We start from the raw sequence: 22743 nt of genomic DNA on the forward strand, positions 1-22743 counted from the left end.
CTTTATGCTTTTAGCAATGTAATGTTGCCTTAGTCCCAGAAGACCATAGGCTGCTCTCTCCTTTTAACACAGTAAGAAGTCTCACAACACCAGGTTAAAGTCCAACAGGTTTATTTGGCAGCACAAGCCATTAGCTTTCGGATCTCTGCCCCTTCATCAGGTCAGTGGGAGTTCTGTTCACAGACAGCACATATAAAGACACAAACTCAATTTACAAAATAATGGTTGGAGTGCGAGCCATTACAGATTGGAGACAATACACATCTCTTTAATCTCTGCTTAACCCTCTCTCCACTCACATTGTACCTTTAAGACTTGATTATCTGTAAAGACTCGCATTCCAACCATTATTTTGTAAACTGAGTTTGTGTCTTTATATGCCCTGTCTGTGAACAGAACTCCCACTCACCTGATGAAGGGGCAGTGTTCCAAAAGCTAGTGGCTTGTGCTACCAAATAAACCTGTTGGACTTTAACCTGGTGTTGTGAGACTGCCTACTGTGTTTACCCCTGTCCAACACTAGCATCTCCACATCCTGGGTCTTCTTTTAACCCAATGACCACCACACCTCAGGTGAAGGACAAGATTAAGGGGGCAGGCCTTCATGAATAACCTCAGCTGATACAGGAGTTGAACCTGTTGGCATTGCCTTGCATTCCAAACCAGCTGCTCAGCCAACTGAGCTAATCAATTACTTTTTTTTAAATCAACCTCTGTACTATCAAGCAACTGGTTTGAAAAGTCTACATCAACACTTCTGCAAGAAGGAGAACTGAAACTAATGTGTTACAACTTGCTTTAAATGGCTGACTATCTTCCACTGTTTAGCAAAGTAACTGTAATTGAGATTCTAACATTAACCATAGGAAAATTCTTGGAATCCAGAGAGAGAAGACACCAAGAGACAGAGAGAGAAAAAAAATTAGTAAGCATTATGTTTAATCAAATATTTACCATTAATCAAATCAGCAGGCATGAACTTGTTAAAAGTAGATGTTTCCGACAAACTTAATAGTTTTTTTTAAAGTAACCAGTTAAAATGAGAAAGGTTCATTCATCGGATATTTAAATTCTGAAAATAGTTAATAATCATCTCGTGAGACTTCTTGCCAAGAAGGAATGTAATACCATGGATAGAAAAGGTAGTTATACAGAACAGAGTTAGGATAAATGGCTGTTGCTGAGATTAGACAAGGGTTGATAGATATATAATGTATCAACATGACATTAACTTTAGCTCTAGATGTAGGTCCTTTGACAGCTTTATGTTGAATTTTGCTTATATTAAAGAAGGAACTGAGTAAACAGGAAGGGGAACATTGACAAGTGGTGGAAAGAACAAACAACTGACAAGTGTAATTTCATTTTAAGAAATGCAAGACCATGACTTTTTGATGATAGAACAAGGAATGAAAGGATGAAATACATGGAATGATGGTAAAGACTGTTGGATGAATAGTGAAACCTAAAAATTAAAATACACCGATTCCTGAAAGTCCAAATGCAGTTACATAAAAGTTGTTAAAAAAACTAGCATTTTGTGTTTTCCGAATGGAAGCATAGGTTACTAGAGTGAAGAGCATATAATAAATCAATATGCGGCAATGATGAGGCCGTAGTTGCAATGCTTCAGTGTTTTGAGTTACCACATCATTGAATGTGTATTAAAGCAGATTCACTGGGATGATTCATTAGAATGATAAAGCATAGTTATGAGAAGAAACTTAAAATACTGGTACCATTTCCAAAACAGGATTTGTGTTAATACAAATGTTCTTCTGTAAAATAACTAATTTTTTTTTCTCCATTTATCCTCAAAACCAATTTCATTTGGTTTGGCAATCAGAGATGATAAATTTCAAGTGGTGAAAAGAGCAAGGATACAGATTAGAAATACTTCTTTGTGCTGTTGTGTGCTGGAGCATTAAATACTTTGTTACAGGCAGAACTTAAAACAGAAAAAAATACCGAGTTACGAAGAGAACGTGTGGCAGTGCGAGTAGTTTTGTATTCTGCCAATGAAGAGCTGGTGTTCATTTGTTACACTAGAAACTTCTACAGTTCTATGATACTCCACCAAACAATGCAATTCCAGCAAGGTATTTAACGACAAAAATCGGCTGCAGTGACACATTAGACATTCAAGCTGGAGTTATGTAAAATGCAAAGTGTATTAAACTTCATAGGCATAGAAACATGAAATTGAATCAAAAAACATTCAATCATTTCACACTGTACAAAAGGTTCAAGTACTAAGGATCATCAATTTTGCTTTCTTTCCTTTTTAAGGATGGGTCTTCTTCCTTTAATACTATTCTATCAATCAGACAGGTAAGATCATGTTCTCCTCTCAAGAGTACTTCCAGGTAAAATTCCATGATGAGCAGCCAGCCATCAAACATCTGTATGTATTGACAACATAAGTGTGTGTTTGGACCTCATTCACAAAAAGGATGGAGCATACAGAATCCAGCAAAATTTACTTAATTAGTTTATCTTCTCTTTCAGTAATCCACACTGATCCTTGCTCAAACATAACTCTGCAATGAAACAAATCTCTTGGCACATACATCCATGTTTATTTTTGATCATACACATGGTCTCATTTTAAAATTTTCCCATCTGGAAAAACCTGGGATCATAGCAAGGGACAACTGACAAGCTTCAAAATCTAAAATAGTCTATTTCGTACCCATGGTTCAACATTTCAGCATCCGGGTATGTTTTATTCTTGCAGCTTTCCAACAATATTCTTGTAAATTTGATTTGATACATAAAAGTAGGTTAACAGGAATATTAAATAGGATCCACATCATAAAGCCTGAGATTATTTCTCTTAAAGGCAGAGCAATGAGTGAAACTGTGTTGCAAAATACAGAAAATGGCAATTTGCATGTTATTCTGTCCTTTAACTTTCCATTTAGTCTGTTTTCCAGCAGAAACCCAGTCAACAAAAAGAGAATTCACTGGTTCTATTCATTACAGTTCAAACTCAAATACTCTTAACTAATAATGTACAAAATAGTAATTACAGGATACAAAAATATCAAACCATACATCTCATACGTATATACCTTAATAATCTATATCTTCAACACAAAGAAAAATAGAATTGCTAAAGCAGTTTAGCATTATTAAATATATTTTTAATTATTACATGACAAATGTATTTGAGTACAGAACTGATACCAAATACCTTCAAATTCCTCTGGGAAGCAGAAAAGAATTCAAAAAGTACAAAATTAAAATGGCTAGAAGTAAAATTATTAAAATGATGGTAATTTTGTTTTAAATAGGCAGCAAAAATTAACCTACCATTCTCAACAGTTTCCTCATCTTAGAGCAGCCAACAAAAAGGGAGGGGAGAAAAAAAGAGAGGTTTTGCCTTTTTATAACTATCAGCAAGATGAGAGCACACTAATTCTGGTTTCACTTTGGTACACACCTCCACGTGCAAAATGATTGAGGGTTACATTGCATCTAAACGGAATCCGACATTGCTGAATTATTTATTTTTAAACAAGATTTGAAGTTTCCATAAAATTTAAGAAAAACTTTTAATAATTTATATTCAATATATTTATAAATCAAATCATAAACTTACAGATTGAAATATGCTTTGGAATGCAATCCACTTTTATCTTCAAATATATTACTGAGCCAGCCAAGCTATTTTCAATGAGATGCTATCGTTTTAAAACCTCCAGGCACTAGTTTTATTACACAAAAGAATAAATGTTTCCCATACAAAGTAAAAGCTTAGTGTTAAGATAACTATCTCTAATTTCCCAACTGAACATTGGGTTAGGGTTTCCGCTCATTCACGCTAATAGTATCATTGCAATCTGGGCTTTTCTTTCTTTATTCTTTCATGAAATCTGGGCCTCCTTGACATAAGCCAGTATTTGATGCCCATCCCCAAATGCCCTTCAACTGAATAACTGCCTAGGCTATTTCAGACGGCAGTTAAGTGTCAACCACATTGGATCTGGGGTCATATGTAGGTCAGAGAGTTCTGAAAGAAATGGCGGAGGTGATAGTGGATGCCTTGGTGGTTATTTTCCAGACGTCGCTGGATTCCGGGGAAGTGCCGGAAGATTGGAAAGCGGCTAATGTTACGCCGTTGTTTAAGAAGGGTGCCAGGCAGAAGGCGGGGAATTATAGGCCGGTTAGTTTAATGTCTGTTGTAGGTAAAATGTTAGAATCCGTCATCAACGAGGAAATAGCGAGGCATCTTGAGGGGAATTGCTTGATAGAGCAGACGCAGCACGGTTTCGTTAAGGGGAAGTCGTGTCTGACAAATTTACTGGAGTTCTATGAGGATGTGTCTAGGGCGGTGGATAGAGGAGAGCCGGTGGATGTGGTCTTTCTTGATTTTCAGAAGGCGTTTGACAAGGTACCTCACAAGAGGTTATTGCAGAAGGTCAGGGGACATGGAGTTGGGGGTAGGGTGTTAGCGTGGATAGAGGACTGGTTGTCAAATAGGAGGCAGAGAGTGGGGGTCAATGGGTGCTATTCGGATTGGCGGTTGGTGACTAGTGGAGTGCCTCAGGGGTCGGTGCTGGGGCCTCAGCTATTTACCATTTATATAGATGATCTGGAGGAGGGAACGGAGTGTATGGTGTCGAAATTTGCTGATGACGCCAAGATTGGTGGAACGGCAAATTGCGCGGAGGGTGTGGAGAGGCTGGGCGAATGGGCCAGGAACTGGTAAATGGAATTTAATGTTGGCAAGTGCGAGGTGGTCCACTTTGGTAGGAATAATGGTAGGAAGGATTATTACTTACGTGGAGAAAAACTGCAGCAGGCGACAGTGCAGAGGGACCTCGGGGTCCTTGTGCATGAGTCGCAAAAACCCAGCCTGCAGGTGCAGCAGGTGGTCAGGAAGGCAAATGGGATGCTGGCCTTCATAACAAGGGGGATTGAATATAAAAGTAGGGAGGTCTTGCTGCGGCTGTATAGGGCATTGGCGAGGCCGCAGCTGGAGTACTATGTGCAGTTTTGGGCGCCGCACTTACGCAAGGATATTTTGGCCCTGGAGGGAGTGCAGAGGAGGTTAACTAGGCTGATACCGGAGTTGAGGGGGTTGAGCTATGAGGAGAGGCTGAATAAACTAGGCTTGTACTCGTTAGAGTTTAGAAGAATGAGGGGAGATCTCATTGAGACGTATAAGATGATGAATGGGATGGATAGGATAGAGGTGGAGAGACTCTTCCCGCTCAGAAAGGACAGTAGGACTAGGGGGCACAGCCTCAAGATAAAGGGGGGGGGCGGTTTAGAACGGAGTTGAGGAAGAACTTCTTCACTCAAAGGGTGGTGAATCTCTGGAATTCTCTGCCCGTTGAAGTGGTGGAGGCTACCTCGCTAAATATTTTTAAGAAGAGGGTTGATGGGTTTTTGATAAGAGAGGGGATTGAGGGTTATGGGGAGAGGGCGGGAATGTGGAACTGAGCCACGACAGATCAGCTACGATCTTATTGAATGGCGGGGCAGGCTCGAAGGGCCAGATGGCCTACTCCTGCTCCTATTTCTTATGTTCTTATGTTCTTAGAATGGGTAGGGATGACAGTTCTCCTTCCCTCATGGATATTAGTGAACCACATGGGTTTTTACGACAATCGATGGTGGTTGCATTGGCACTGTCACCGAGAACAGTTTTATATTCCAAATGTATTAATTTAATTTAAATTCCACTAGTTGCTGTGATGGGATTTCAAAGCATGTTCCCACGACATTAGCCTGGGTTTCTGTGTTACTAGTCCAGGGACATTCCCATTTTGCTATACTGATAAACCCAAAAAATTGAGGAATACTAAAAAAATCTGAAAGTGTTTTCTATGATCTAGTTTAAGATCCAGTTCATCTGGATTAAGAGCTGTCCACAATGATGTGCAATCTATCAAATGTGGAAGATTCATTCAAATAGCCATTTGGTAGTACAAAACTTGAGTATTGCTGAAAAAAGACATTTTGTTGAAGCTTTTCATCTTGCATTCATCAAGACAATCGAAAAATACTAATGAGGGGAAACTACAACTTGATACTGTATGAGAAGTAGGTGCTGAGTGTATGAGAGTCTACCTCAGTTTACTCTGGAAGGGCAAGGTACCTCAAATATTTGTGCGACAGATAAAGTTAGCTGTTTCACACTGCTACTATGCAGCAGCAACACAAGTGGTTTTAGCAACTAACAAGCTGTCAAGCCAAAAAGACGTTCTGCACAACACACAAATGAAAATGTAGCATGTGACTTTTGGTAATGGTGTGAAGTTAAGTATGTAAACCATGCACCCCGAAGACTGGTGGATCATATTGTCGCTTCCTCTGTTCATAACATTCATAACATAATGCAGACTATCCCAAACTACCTGTGCATGTGACACTTAAAACAGTGTCCAACATTAGATGTGATTCTGTGGTTGAACAATACTCATCAAATAATCTTCAATGTGCTAAAAAAATTACACTGACAAACAATTTAAGGTTGTCAATTGGACTCACAGTGTGGCACAGTTGCATGCACTTTAAATTAAATTTGTTAATACACAGGGCCCTGTTCTTTATAGACAGAAGGAACATGTACGTACATTTTGCCTGTTTCAGGTAAACATAAAATGATTCGCTGGTTCAATGCCTGTTTTAAATTTTCAAATAATGCTTTGCAATTAACTGTGAGTCACCATTAATTGGTAGATTTTTCATGGCAACACCTCTACCAATTAAGGTCTACATGCCAACCAATCAGCACTCATACAGTATAAAGTTGTATTTACCCCTGATAATGGCATTCTTGTGATTGTCCTAATTAATTGAAAGGGGTTTAAAAAAAAGAAACAATTATGTTCAATCAATTATGCTGTTTTAGGGAAGACTGTATGCAAATGCATTCCATTGTAAACTTGAACTGTAACCTAAAGTGAGATTTCAAGCTTATTTTGGGAACAATTTCTTGAGTGCATCCAAAACAACAATTCTACTCCATTATCTTGAGACCAAGTTTTTTTTCTCATCTTCCAGATCTTGTGATGAGATCAATGGAAAATATTGCATCATCTATATTTTGTGGCTTGCTATAATTTTTTCTGTAAACACCACTGTTGCTCTAAACTGCTGTAATTAGATATGTGCAATTCTGAAACTCTCAACCCTTGCCTTTCATTAAGGGGTTGAACTTTATATACTTACTAAAACTCGTATTTCTTTTATTTATTTGCATTAATCATTCATGGGATGTGAGCATTACTGGCTAGGCCATCATTTATTGCCCATCCTTAACTGCCATTCTGAAAGTGGTGGTGAGCTGCCTTCTTGAACCGCTACAGTCCATGTGGTGTCGGAACACCCACAGTGCTGAGGGAGGTAGTTTCAGGATTTTGACCCAGCAACAGTGAAGGAATAGTGATATACTTCAAAGCCAGGATAGTGAGTGACTTGGAGAGGAACTTCCAGATGGCGGTGTATCCATATATCAACTGCCCTTTTCCTTATAAAAGTTAGTGTTTGTGGGTGTGGTGGAGGCTGTGAACGTTTGTAGATGGGGTGCCAAAGAAACGGGCTGCTTTGCCCTGGATAGTGCCAAGTTCTTAGAATGTTGTTGGAGCACACTTATCCAGGCAAGTGTTAAGTATTCCATCAACAGCTGATCTATGCTTTGGAAATGGTGGATAGGTGTGGAGAGTCAGGAGATGAAATTTTCATTGGAGGATTCCTAATTTCTGACCTGCTGTTGCAGCCAGTGTTTATATAACCAGTCCTGTTCAGTTTCTGGTCAATGGCAACACCCAGAATATTGATGGTAAGTGATTCAGTGATGGCAATGCCATTGAATGTCAAGGGGTGTTGGTAAGATTCTCTCTTGTTGTAGATAGATATTGTCTGGCACTTGTGTGGCACGAATGTTACTTACCACTTGTCAGGCCAAGCATGGGTATTTTCCAGATCTTGCTGCATTTGGATTTGGACTACTTCGATACTGATGGAGTTGCAAATGGTGCTGGCATTTCTGACCTTATGATAGAAGGGAGGTAATTGATGAAGCAACATAAGATCGTTGGGCCGAGGACACTACCTGAGCAATTCCTGCAGTGATGCCTGGAACCAAGATGATTGACCACGAACATCCACAACACTTATGCTGGGTTTGACTTCAACTAGTGGAAAGTTTCCTCCTTGACTCCCACTGGCTCCAGTTCTGCTCAGGCTTCTTTATACCACACTCAGTCAAATGCTGCATTGATATCAAGGGCAGTTACTTTCTGCTCACCTCTGGAGTTTTGTTCTTTGGTCCCTGCTTGAACTAAGGTATAATGAAGTCAGGAACTGAGTGGTCCTGGCAGAACTCAAACTAAGCACCAGTGAGTAGGTTATTGCTATGCAAATACGCTTGATAGCACTACTAGTGACCCCTTCCATTACTTTACTGATGATAGAGAGTAGACTGATGTGACCACAATTGGCTGACTTGTCCTGCTTTTTGTGTACAGTACACACCAGGACAGTTTTCCACTGGTAGATGCCAGTGTTGTAGCTACACTGGAACAACTTAGCTAGGGGCATGACAATTTCTGGAACTCTATTTTGGAGCTAGAATATTTGCAGGCCTTTGCAATATCCAATGCCTTCAGCTGTTTCTTGATATCATATAGAGTGAATCAAACTGTCTGAAGACTGGCATCTGTGATGCTGGGGACTTGGTGTTTGACTTGGCCCCGTGAGACTTCATGGTGTCCAAAGTCTCCCTCCCGACTATATACCACTGTGCCGTCACCTCTGTTAATGTCTTGGACAGGACAGGACGTTATTTGTAATTTATAATCTTGTGAGTAGTTTGTCAGACATCTCTATGAAAAAGCCAATGGACTTTTTGGTTGAGGCCAGGTGATCCATCCAGCTTGAGAGTTTTTGATTATTTCATACAACTGAGTGGCTAGCTAGACCATTTCAGAGAGCATTTAAGAGTCAACCACATTGCTGTGAGTCTGGAGTTACAGGCAGGTGAGGTCACGTAATGCCTAAAGGGAATGAGTGAACCATATTTTTTTTAATACGATAATCGGCATGGTCATCGTTGGACTTTTAACTCCAGATATCTATTGAATTCAAATTTCACCACCTGTTGTAGGATTTGAACCCGGAACTCCGGCGCATTACTCTGGGTCTCTGAATTACTAGTCCAGTGACAATACCACTACGCCACTACCTTTCCAAATGCAAATTAATTAGGTAAACTGATGAAGACAAATGTCTGCAAGAAAACTGCCACGACAGACAAAGTACATTACTGCAAAATGAAAAATTGCTTACAAATACATGGTTTAGATTATTTTTAAACTTTTAGCCTTTTCAAAATTGGTACCATTAACAATGCATTCTTTTTGTCTTTGTTCAAGTTCAAATGCATCTGAATGTGGTACCCCAATTGAGAGACAAAACTTGCCGGTTAAACTAGGTTACATCTTGTTCAAATGAACAACATTTGGATGCAGTTATAAACTTCCTCCTGTTCATGTGGTCTCAATTCCACAAATCAAAAGTTAAATCAAAATGAAAAAAAATACTTAAAGCTATCCAAGATGTAGAGAACCTTGCAATGTCAGTCTACAATTCATGCCTAGTGCTATAATAATAGCCAAAGATGTCTGGTGCAGCCAAAGGTACAGAGAGCTGTTTTTAATTCATTCATACAAAATGCATACTTTAGAACATGGCAACCCAGCTGCTGAAACAAAAAACTTAAGGGAGCACATTATTTGGTATGAAGGTGCCCAATTTTTCCAAGTCACGCAAGAATACCCTGAACAATCAAGAAATCCAGTTTGTTTCTGTAGGTGTTAAGACTGAAATTCCTAAGTGCTTGAAAACTGGCGAAGTGCTATATGTTAAATTCAATGAAAATTAGATAATAAGGGGATTTGGAACACATTAGAAATCAGCACGGGAAAGGATGATAAAAATATATTAAAGTCTGTTCTAAGGCTTGTACGTGTAGAAACAGCCCAAACGTTCTGCTTGTTTAAGTACATAAATCCCAACTGTATGAGTCTTAGTTCTGCCTACCAGTTAATAAAGCTTTGACTCAGATGAGTACAGGATGGAGTGGGTGATGAGGACTGACAGAATAAAAACAGAAACACTGTAAATATTCAGCCCGTTAGGCAACATCTGTGGTGAATAATCAGAGTGAATGTTTCGAGTCAAGAACCTTGCAGTAGGCTTTTGGCCTGACAGGTTATGCTATATTTTCGCTCCAGGGACAGGTAGGTTGAGTCAGAAACTTTCCACCCAGGGCACAAACTGCCTCAGGGGAAAGTGTCTCAACTAATGCTGTTTTCACTTCGGGGCCAACACATGCCCCCACCACCCCCATGATCCCATAGAGCCCCCACCCATCTGCCCTTTTGGTCCTCCATGCCAACTCAACCAGTTACAACCATGGACAGATATCATGAGACATGCTTAAATGAAATAAGATAAAGATCTAAATATCTGTTGCCGTTTTCAATACAATAAGCCAATATTGCCCCTCATAAAAGCCCATTCAAAACTTGAAATGACCTTCAAGTACTTGATCCCTTATCAAAACTACCAGCTTTGTATTCAGAAGCTCAAAACAGCTAATACTTTGATAATTTATTTGAATTGTTCATCCAACTGAACTGAGATAATTGTAGATTAAAGGAGCCAACCCATTAATAATGACATAATGGTGGACCTTAGTAAAAGAACAGATATCGTAACAGCTAGAACCGATGTCATTCAACTCTCAGACACAGGCAGACTTGTTTTTTTAAGAGTTAAGAATTTAAAACCTTGTTTTTTTAAGAGTTAAGAATTTAAAACCTTATCCGCCCTTCATGTCTTCTCCGTAAATTCATGATTCCCACACTGTAGGGTAAGGGCCTTGCTGCAACAAAAACAGAGTCAGTTTGAACTGGGCCCTGCTGAGTTTGGGTTTATGAGCACCCATCGCCTCACCTCCTTTCCACTAATAGTGGAAATGGAATCTGTCAGAAATAAGGCTGGGAGTTCTGGATTTGGGTCTTGTTGCCATTTTTAAATGGTCCATGGAGTCTTCACGACTCCATGAAAAGACAGCCTGATAGATCTGTTTCTTTCTCCACTGACGCTGCTTGGCCTGCTGAGTACTATCATCATTTTCTGTTTTTATTTCAAATTTCTAACGTCTGCAGTAGATGCTTTGGAAGAGGATAAATAAACAGGACTAATTCACTGTTTGGAAATAACTGCAGTTTCTTTACATATGCACGAGAGTAAAAAAAGAAACATTTTCCATAAATGCAGTCTACTGACTTACATGATCGTCTATTGGAATTCCTTTGTGGATGAACAAAAGCTACAGGTCTTCGAAGTGCAAATCTCCTGTAAGAAACCAATTACAAAAACTTAGCATTGGACCTGTGTTTGATTGGAATACCAAAAAAAAACTTAACAAATATTACAGCATCATATTATTCTAGTAGAATACTGCAAAGCAACACAACGCATATGATTTTACTGTAGACAAAACAAATCCTTAAGCTTTCAAATTTTAGTTAGTGGAGCCAAAAAACTGCTAAATATCAGCCCTGTATTGCACATCAAACTATTTTCCATTGTCTTATTCCAAAACTGGAATGCCACTGATGGTATCATTTACTGTCAACTACTTCAACTAGATATGAGGAAATCCAAACTATTTTGGCATTGAGCTTACTACTTCTATACTCTACACAAACATTCTGCTTTCATATTACTATAGTCAGAAAACAAAGGCTTCTAAGATATCTCCTTCCAACGTGTATTTTTAGCACCAAAGTATGTTCATGAAGTTTGTTATATTTTTGCAACTGTTGTAAGGCTGTGTACTTGGTGGTTACCTCTCTTGGAACTGCTTTGAAGGGATTAGTCCTGCTCTCAGATTGGCATCACACTCGCGTTTGGCTTGCCACCAAGTTGCATCATCTTGGCTGACGATCTGAAGAATATCTCCCTTCTTGAAAGAAAGCCCAGCTTCTTTACATGGAATTGCTTTATCCTCATTAGGGTCATATTCAAATAAAGTCCTAACAAACATCTGACAAAAAAATGTCATGTTTATTCTTGTTTATCTGTGACGTAACTATAACACTTTGAACACAAGAACTTGCATCTGCTAATGTTGTGGTACACTACAAAATTGAATGAAGCAGCTCATTCGAAGAATTTGGGGAGGCAGGAAAAGATAATTTCACCAAATTCCCAATACCATACGAATCACAAACAGTAATCAAGTTCAAATTGTGAAACTATTAGGCAAACAAAAAATGTACATAGCTTAGCAAAATTAACAACCATATGAACTGCAGGGATTCAAGAAAGCAGCTTACCACCACCCTTCTTGGGGGTAAATAGTGATCAGCAATAATTGTTGGGCTTTTTCTCCACATAAACCTAGCAAAAAATCAGCAAAGGAAATGTTTCCCAAAAGTACAAAGGTAAAAACTTAGCTATTTATTTGGAAAATCAATATCCCTTTTACACACACAAGAAACTTACAACTACAAATGCAATAGCTATAGCTGATGCTCTTAATTCATAAAACCAATTATTACTTAAAAGAAAAGGTAACATTGTTCAGTATCATAATACTTGTGATCACTGTACTTTGCCAATGGTTAATGCAATCAGGACACGAGAATTAGCACTTGTCCTTCAACATGTAGCACCAACCTATCTTTCTAGTTCATTTATCAAGTGCTGTGTCCTTCTAGGCTCCCAAAACTTGTAAACATCATCCAACCATGGCTACATTCCAATTCAAGATTATACTGACATGCGCCAAACAATTTATAAACAGCGGCCCACAATCAATCATATTGGCATTCAAGCATATGTTGGTGAGACAGTTAAGTGCCTGTTTCCTGCACATGCTCAATACAGATCATTGGAAACAGGAGCAAGTTTCTGTGAACAAGCAGCTTTCCCTAACCGTAGGAGTACCAAATTTGTTTTTCAACAAAATTTTGTCACATTTTTATGTTGTCACTGAATTTTTTTTTAGTCTATTTATTAATGTCACAAGTAGGCTTACATTAACACTGCAATGAAGTTACTGTGAAAATCCCTCGAGTCGCCACACTCCGGCGCCTTTTTGGGTACACTGAGGGAGAGTTTAGCATGGACAATGCACCTAACAGTCTTTTGGACTGTGGGGGGAAATGGGGGCACCAGAGGAAACCCATGCAAATATGGGGAGAATGTGCAAACTCTGCACAGACAGTGACCCAGGCTGGGAATCGAATCCAAGTCCCTGGTGCTGTGAGGCAGCGATACTAACCACTATGCCACCATGCGCCAGTTAGGATTCATGGTATTAAAAGTAACAATATTTTAAATGCCGTTGAAACAGCTCCCATTATTTTATGATGAGCTTAGTCAATGAATTTGAGAGGATAGATGCTACATTCTTTCTCCAGTCTGTGTCTGAGTTATCAACCGCTATGTTTCAACAAGTCCAGAACAACTGCATCAATATTCATCATATTGGACAGGTACATCAATTACAGCAACCTCTCATGATCACTTTCTACCTGGAAGCACACATGTGAAAGTCAGTAAGGGAAGGAATGGAATGGACTTCTTTGTAATCTTCCTCCAGCCAAATAATCTTCCCATATTCACTAAAGTAATGAATGACCTTCCCACCAACATAAGGTCAGAAGTGGGAATGCTCGCTGATGATAGCGCTATATTCAGCACCATTCACAACTCCTCGCATAACGAAGCAGTGCACGTCCACATGCAACCAGACCGAACAAGATTTAGGCTTCGGCTGGTAAGTGACAAGTAATATCTGCGCCATTCAAATGTCAAGCAATGACCATCTGGACAAGAAAGAATATAACCATCTCCCTTTGACACCAGCATTACCATCACTGAATTCCCACAATCAACATCCTGGGGATCACGATTGACCAAATGCTTAACTGGGTCAGCCATACAAATTCTGTAACTATAAGAGCAGACCAGAAGCTGGGATTTTGGGGTAAATGATCCACCTTCCAAAGATTGTCCCTTGTAGATGGTGGACAAGATGATGCATGTTGGAATAGTCCCCATCTCCAACAACAGTGAGGAAGCTTAATACTATCCAGGACAAAGGAGCGGCACCATTACTTTGAACAATCCCTCCCTTCACCACTGGTGTACAGTGATAGCAGTGTGCATCATCTTGGAGATGCATTGTAGCAACTCACCAAAATGCATTCAACAGCATTTTCCAAACCAACAACCTCTACTATCTAGAAAAACATGGCAGCATGCAAACACAACCATCTGCATGTTCCTTTCCAAGCCATACACCATCTTGACTTGAAATTGTATCATTCTTTCGCTCTTGCTGGGTCAAAATCCTGGAACTCCTTTCCGAACAGCATTGAGAGTGCAGCTCCATCACATTGCAGCTTTTGAGAAGGCAGTTGGTACACAACCACCTTCTCAAAGGTCATTGAGATGGGAAATAAATATAGCAGTACCAGTGGAAAAATGTCTAACATTTAACTTGAATAAGCTGCTGACTACTTCATCACAGGATGAGAGAAGCAGGCAAAAGAATGGAAAGAACCAAGTCTCCCCCTACCACACATTAAAATCAGTAAATTACAGAGGAGCTGAATAACAGAACCCTTGAAGAATGATCATTGAACCTAAAAGAGGCACAGGACAAAATGTAGAATGACCTTTTAAATATTTATTTCTATACAAAAACAGATAAAATGTTTAATTGGCCATTAAGCTACTGTTTTTGAAGCCTTCTGTTTGGTTATGTTTGTTGACAACAAGACAATCTGCCTTCACTCCAGCTCAATGGGTACTGAGATAGCTGATAAACTGAACATGCAATCGGCATATTCTACCACATACAGGTAGTGCTTGAAGGGTCAGGTAGTCAAGTTGTTTAGAGGTTTGTGTGCATTTTCTGATGCTTTGACTTGGTTTTCTGGACACTCAGCAAAAGGTCCATTTTCTCATATGTTTCAGAGGGGTCACAATACGGACCAGGAACTCAGTTTCTGAGTGAGTGGACACACAAGAGCCAAAGGCATACTGAAGATGGAGGGCTTTTGGTTTTGGATTGAATAGTTCCTGTCTGTTCTGTACATTATTTCCACTTTGTAACAATAATTAAACTTCAAAAGAAAATTAAGTGGCTGCTACATTCTTAGACATATCCTGGGGATGTGAAAGGGGTTAGATAAAGGCAAGTTCTTTCTTTGCCTGTCGAGATAACTTAATCCGGAGCCAATAAAGTCAAACACGAAAGAAATAAAGGGAAACTAGAACCTAGATACACTTTCTAGTTTGACAATCCTGTTCAGCATGTTGCACACCCATATTTTTAAAATCTGGTTGCCTCTTATTTATTAATACAACAAAATGCAAGTTCAGCTTCAGTCAGTAAATACTTCTGATTTCAAATCATAAAGTGCAGTTAATCTTCATAATGCCAAGCAAAATCAGATATTTCCATGTTACTACATTTGCTGCAGTCATCATAGGTTCCATCTTCAGCATATGTTTTCATGGCAAGTCTTGAAACTGCCTAATCGAGGTGCAAACAGATCTGGATGTGTAGATTGGAAGTACCCACTGCTCATGCATGAAGTCCAAAAATGTGCAGGTTAGGTGGATTGGCCATGGTAAATGCATGGAATTACAGGGGATAAGGATAGGAAGGGGTGTGGTGGGCCTGGATAAGGCACATTTTTGGAGAGTTAGTGCAGATTCAATGGGCCAAATGGTCTCTTTCTTCACTCTAGAGATTACAGCTGCTGGCAGTCTTTTCATCACCTTTACAGTAAGTCTCAGGTAGGCTTTAGCCTCTGGATGACTGGATGAGATATGATTAAATACATAGTGTTAATAATCCTAATTTGAATGTCCTGACTGTCAATGCTTCCAGTTGTCAAGAATCAGGTAAAAATGGATTGGTCTTTGAAGATTGCTGATTCCACGCTAAGTGGCTCTTGGCTGTTCTGTTTAATTTTAAACACAGTTAATAATTAACAAGTAGAGAAACATTCGGTGAAATTATGATAATTATTGCATTAATTGTTAGAGGAATTTCAGTTTGATCAGCAGATAGGTGCTACATTGAACCAAAACTCCATTAAAAACTCAAGTTACAGAAATGTGGCATTTCCTGAGGGAGAACAGCTTAAATGGTCTAAACAATTATAGACAGTGAAAAAAACACTTTTGTTTTTGATAGCTTTGACAAAGGGTCTTGAGCTCTTTTCCCTCCTTACATATGCTGCCAGACCTGCTGAGATTTTCCAGCATTTTCTCTTTTGGTTTCAGATTCCAGCATCTGCATTATTTGCTTCTATCCACTTTTATCTTGGATAGCTGAAAAGCTAAATATTACCAAAAAAATGTCACAATGAGCTTTAAAGCCAGCCTCTCTGAAGATGACCTGGAACAACGGAACACCAAGTCTGAAGACACCAGAATTGTTTATGGTTAAAATTTTCAGATCAATGAGATCCCAGATTCGAGAATCAGTTTAATTTCATCTTGCTGGAACATTAAACATAACAGCATGGATCTTTCAACCAGTGGCAAAAGAATGGTGCTCACCTCACTAAGAACTGACCACAAAGTTTTGTGGTTCACTCAGCATAGATTTCCTCTAATTCGGCACATGTTCCAGTGAGGCACTGTCTATGGAGAATTTATGGTGTCCAGAGAGGCAGTAAAGCTTTTCAATCAGGTTGAAGAGTCCTTAGCAAGAACTTGTATTTATGGAGCGTCACTACATAATAAAACCTCCCAAGGTGATTCACAGGAGCAAAACAAAACAAAATTGGGCACTTAACCACCCTAACAGCAAGCAATTAGGAAAGCAAATGGCATGCTAGCTTTTATTGGCAGGGGGCTGGAGTGCAACAATTTGAAAGGTCTTGCTGCAGTTGCATCGGATTTGGTAAGATTGTACCTGAAGCATTGTGCATATTTTTGGTTTCCGTATCTAGGGAATAATATACGTGCTCTGGTGGCACTTGAAGACACTACGTAAAGCCTACCTCCTTAACCAAGTTTTTGGTTTTCTGCCAATATCTCCTGTAGTAATTCAACCGAACTCCAGTTTCCCATCATCAAGCACCCTTTACTGTGTACCAAGGAAGAGACTGCTCCTGTAGCTCACAGCTAGGTGGTGCAATGCGCCAGGAACCTGACTTAAAAGCCCCTGTTGAACACCTCCTATTGGCAAGCCTCTACCTACTCAATAAGGGAGTTCGTACTCCATGAAGCTCACAGAGAGATCTAGCGACGATTTCTGTCATAACATCTCCTCTGTGGTTCAGTGTCACATTTCGTTTCATAATGCTCCAGTGAAGCATCTTGGAACTTTTCATATTTATAAAGCCCCATTAACATCAGCTTATTATGTCGAAAGTTGGTACGTGTGAAGGTTCACTACATTAGTTCTCAGGATAAAAGGTTCGTCCTGTAAAGAACAGCTGATTAACTTGCATTTATACACTTTGAAGTTTAGAAGATGAGAGGTGATTTCATTAAAACACATTCTGAAAGGGCTCGATGGGGTGGGTACATAGGGTGTATCCACTAACTGGATAAGAAAACTGGAACATGGTGGGGGCACAGCATCAGGATAAGTGGGTTAATCATTAAGGATGAGATGAGGAGAAATTTCTTCATTCGTGGGTTGAGTGTCTTTGGAATTGTCTACCCCAGAGGATTATGGATGTTGTCACTGGATATACTTAAGGCTGAGATAAGCTTTTCATCTTTCAGGAATCAAAGGAAATGGGGATCCAGCATAAAAGTGGAGTTGAGGTAGAAGATCATTCATGATGGTTATCAAATGGCAGAACAGGCTTAAGATGCCATGCAGTTTACACCTGTTTCTTCTTATGTTCTTATGGTTTTATTAGGCAATATTAGGGCGGATGAACAAAAGCCTGATCAAAGAAGTAAGTTTTAAGGAGCATCTTAAAGGAGGAAAGAGAAGCACAAAGGTGATAAGTTTAGGGTGGAAATTCCGGAGTTGAGGATCTTTAAAGTTGAGGGAATAGCCACCAATGTTGGACTGATTAAAAGCAGGGATGCTCAAGGGGCCAGAAATATAGAAATTCAGATATGTTGGAAGGTTATGCGGCTAGAAGAAAAAGAGATGAGGAGCAAGACCATGCAGCAATTTGAAAACAAGCATGAATTGTTGCTTAACTGGGAGTTAATATAGGTTGGGTAGAGAAATAGAAGGGGGTAAGGATAGAACCTTGGTGGTTTCCTCAGATAACAATGCAAGAATGGACAAGAAGCCTTTTCAAGTGACTCGCTGGCGATGATGAGATAGAACAAATGGGAGCAGCTAAGAACAGTCCTACCCAGTTGGAGAGATGTAGGATCAATTTGGAATGATCAGCTGCTTCAAAAATTGCAGACCGGTCAAGGATGGTAAGAAGGAATAATATTTCTTTGTCACAGCCATACAGGATGTCATTCTGAATTCAGTAAGATGTGTTTGGTCCTGTGGTAAGGGCAGAAACGGACTGAAGAGATTCAAACAGTTTTGGGAAAGAATGCATATTCGACAGAACATTTTCAAGGACTTTGGAGAGAAAGGCAATATGGAGACAGAGTGGTAGCTTGCAAGGACAGAACGGTAAAGGATTGGTTTCTTGAGGAAAGTGATGATCACAGAAGATTTGAAACAAAGAAGAGATAGAAGCTAAAAAAGTTAACTAACCCGAGAGCCAGCAATTTTAGTGATCTGTAGTTTAGAGGCAATTATGTCAGGAGACATAATTATAGCGAGGGGGATTGAATATAAAAGTAGGGAGGTCTTGCTGCAGCTGTATAGGGCATTGGTGAGGCCGCAACTGGAGTACTGTGTGCATTTTTGGGCGCCGCACCTGCGCAAAGATATTTTGGCCTTGGAGGGAGTGCAAAGGAGGTTTACTAGGCTGATACCGGAGTTGAGGGGGTTGAGCTATGAGGAGAGGTTGAATAAACTGGGCTTGTACTCGTTAGAGTTTAGAAGAATGAGAGGAGATCTCATTGAGACGTATAAGATGATGAATGGGATGGATAGGATAGAGGTGGAAAGACTCTTCCCGCTCAAAAAAGACAATAGGACTAGGGGGCACAGCCTCAAGATAAAAGGGGGGCGGTTTAGAACGGAGTTGAGGAGGAACTTCTTCACTCAAAGGGTGGTGAATCTCTGGAATTCTCTGCCCGTTGAAGTGGTGGAGGCTGCCTCGCTAAATATTTTTAAGACGCGGGTTGATGGGTTTTTGATAGGAGAGGGGATTAAGGGTTATGGGGAGAGGGCGGGAAAGTGGAACTGAGCAGCGACAGATCAGCCATGATCTTATTGAATGGCGGGGCAGGCTCGAAGGGCTGGATGGCCTACTCCTGCTCCTATTTCTTATGTTCTTATGAGAACAGGAAATGTCTCTCATGGACAAAATGAGCTTGGAGAGGGAGGGCATGAAGGAAAGTAGAAGAATAGTGGGATATAATTCAAGGCTGGCTGGTGGGAATTGGTGACATGAGACTAAATTTGGTCCAGTCGGTTAGGAGAAGGGAAGGTAATGGCAGAGGTAGCTGATGAAACAGTCTCAATTTTGAGGACAATGAAAACCATGAGCTTCTTGCATTTGTTATTGGTGGTGGGGATAGAAGAACAGGGAAAAAGGAGTTTTAAGAGATGCCTTAAGAATGTAAGAAGTAGCAACAAAAATCAACCATAAGACTAGAAATAGATGATTGCTTCCTCCACCGTTCAATATGATCACAACTAATATTTTGCCTCAACTCCACTCTTTCGCTATCTCCCTTACCCATGGATGCCCTAAGCAATCAAGAATTTACTCATCTCAGCCTTAAACACAGTCAACCAAAAAGTGACCATGAATGGACACAGCAAAAACTTAAGCTACATATGTTAATTTATGTCGCAGCAATTAGATTGTATATATCAGAGCAGTGAATAAAGAACAGCAAGAAAACAGAAGAGAATACAAATTTTGAGTGATAATTCCCATGTTAAGTTAAAGTCGATGGAGTTTGGTGGAGTAACCTTGAAGCATCGATGAACTTTTGCCCAAACTCAGAGATGTGTGTGATGGGTAAATCAAATCCAGAAGCTATTTAAAGGGTGGAGTACTACAGGGCACACTTATGGAAGAGTTCTAGTTGAATTGGACCTAGAAAGATTGCAAAATATGTTACACGACAGAGGAAGACAGTAAAGTCACCACACAATCCACAAGTGAACAGAGAGATCACAGGTCATTTTCAGAGTAAATGTAAATCTACTTGTGACTAGTAAATAAACTTTACTTTAGATGTAAAAGTTAAACTTTCAACAAGGAACTAGAAAAGGTCTTGAATGTAGCCCAATCCATCACGCAAACCAGCCTCCCATCCATTGACTCTGTCTACACTTACCGCTGCTTCGGCAAAGCAGCCAGCATAATTAAGGACCCCACGCACCCCGGACATTCGCTCTTCCATCTTCTTCCATCAGGAAAAAGATGCAAAAGTCTGAGGTGAAGTACCAACTGATTTAAGAACAGCTTCTTCCCTGCTGCTGTCAGAATTTAGAATGGGCCTACATTGTATTAAGTCGATTTTTCTCAACATTCTAGCTATGACTGTAACACTATATTCTGCATTCTCTTGTTTCCTTCTCTATGAACAGTATGTTTGTCTATGTAGCGCATAGAAAAGAAACAATACTTTTCACTGTATGTTAATACACGTGACAATAATAAATCAAATCAAATAAATGTTATTTGTTAGTTACAAGTAAGGCTTATATTAACACTGCAATGAATTTACTGTGAAATTCCCCGAGTCGCCACACTCCAGCGCCAGTTCGGGTCAATGCACCTAACCAGCACATCTTTTGAACTGTGGGAGGAAACCAGAGCACCTGGAGGTAACCCCATAGACACGGAGAGAACATGCAAACGCCACACAGACCCAGGGACCCAAGCCAGGAATTGAACCTGGGTCCCTGCTCTCTCCAAGGTGGCCTTCACGACACATGGCAACGCAGAGTCGCTGAGCAGAGACTGATAGCCAAGTTCCGCACATGACGATGGCCTCAACCGGGATCTTGGGTTCATGTCACACTATCTGTACTCCCCATGACTTGCCTGGGCTCGCAAAATCTCACTAACTGTCCTGTCTGGAAACAATACCTCTTTAACCTGTTCTTAACGCTCTCTCCACTCACATTGTCTGTACCTTTAAGACTCGATTACCTGAAAGGACTTGCATTCCAACCAGTATTTTGTAAATTGAGTTTGTGTTTTTACATGCCCTGCTTGTGACTAGAACTCCCACTCATCTGATGAAGGAGCAGCGCTCCAAAAGTTAGTGGCTTTTGCTACCAAATAAACTTGTTGGACTTTAACCTGGTGTTGTGAGATTTCTTGCTGTGAAGCAGCAGTGCTAACCACTGTGCTGCCATGCCGCTCATTATTTCAACCAAGGACAGTATAACGCTGGCCAGGAACTGGACTGCAGCTGAAACTAACAAGCCAAGAGGATCAATCGAATCAATCATAGGATAAGCAGGAGATGGAGTCCCTCAGACCCTCCATCACAGTGGGATAACAGCTGAAGGTGATCAAAAATACTTAAAAATATAAGCAATGGAGCAGCAAATCAGAGGCTGGGCAGCTCAGATGCGCACTGTAATCCTATGTAGTCCTGTACAGAAGTGAAGGCCTGAGGTTCAGAAAAGTGAATAGAATCCAGGAATTTCAAACCAAAATTCGACAAACAACCCAGAACTCACTGAGGACAGCAGTCAGCAGATATTATCAAGGATGGGCGGTGACAATTGAAACTAGCAGTTAACTTGAAATTAAGGCTAAAATGGACCCACTGTTCGAGAAATGTCAACAGTGGAATGGGAAGATTTGGGGACAAAAGGCGAACTATGACAGCAGTTGGCCAAACAGTGAGGTGCACAAGGAGGAGCTCCCTTGGGAGCTGACAGTCCAGCAGCCATCTTGAATCAAGAATTCACTAGCTAGGAAAGCAATGGCGCAGCTAAGTAGGAAGGTGTTAAAATCAAAAGTATCAAAATATTAAGGTTATAGGGATTAGGACGACAAGGATGCAACCTTTCTGGTTCAACCTGAGACTGTGGTCATACAGAGGATGGAACTGGGGCTGATCAATAAATATGGCAAGCTAAAGACAATTACTTTGGTATTTCCAAAGAAAATGTCACTGATGGACATAATCTATGTGAGACATAGAAGGGAAGAGTCAAGGATTGATCCTTGAGGGACAACGGTGTGGGAACAGGAAGAGAAGTCATTTTAAGTGATTCGCTGGCAATGGTTAGATAGATAAGAATGGAACCAAAACAGGAAAGAGCTTTAAATGAAACAAACAAAGTAAATTGTTGAAAATGTTTCTTTGAAATTTTCCCAGGCATCATATGGTCTAATCAATAGCCCCGTCTTACATGAATAAGGTTTCTAACATAAACATGCAAAACAATACAACTCAGAACATGCCCATACATTTGCTGACACTTCAGTGCAATACTGAGGAAGTGTCTGAGGTGCCTTTTTTCGGTTGAGGTGTTAAGTTAAAGTCCCAAAGTCCCAAACTCCTAGAGGTTATGACAGGTCCATGACACCACTGATAGAAGAGCAGGGGGAGTTCTCCAAGAGTTGTGATCAATATTTACTCTCAACCAATATCACC

The 22743-nt window shown here is 40.1% G+C and overlaps 1 protein-coding gene across 8 annotated transcripts in view; it reads right to left on the minus strand.

Moving 5' to 3' along the window:
• mpp7a (MAGUK p55 scaffold protein 7a) overlaps nt 1-22743 on the minus strand; it is a 467172-nt gene that overhangs the window by 105320 nt on the left and 339109 nt on the right. For all 8 annotated transcript variants that reach the window (XM_080211719.1, XM_080211709.1, XM_080211666.1 and 5 more), the window contains 2 exons: nt 11877-12073; nt 11315-11379 (listed from right to left, as the gene is read on the minus strand). In XM_080211719.1, coding sequence (XP_080067845.1) covers nt 11315-11379; nt 11877-12073 — 262 coding nt within the window. The remainder of the gene's footprint in view (nt 1-11314; nt 11380-11876; nt 12074-22743) is intronic.

This window comes from Carcharhinus amblyrhynchos, chromosome 2 (assembly GCF_965287045.1).
Source record: "Carcharhinus amblyrhynchos chromosome 2, sCarAmb.v2.hapA, whole genome shotgun sequence".
NCBI lineage: Eukaryota > Metazoa > Chordata > Chondrichthyes > Carcharhiniformes > Carcharhinidae > Carcharhinus > Carcharhinus amblyrhynchos.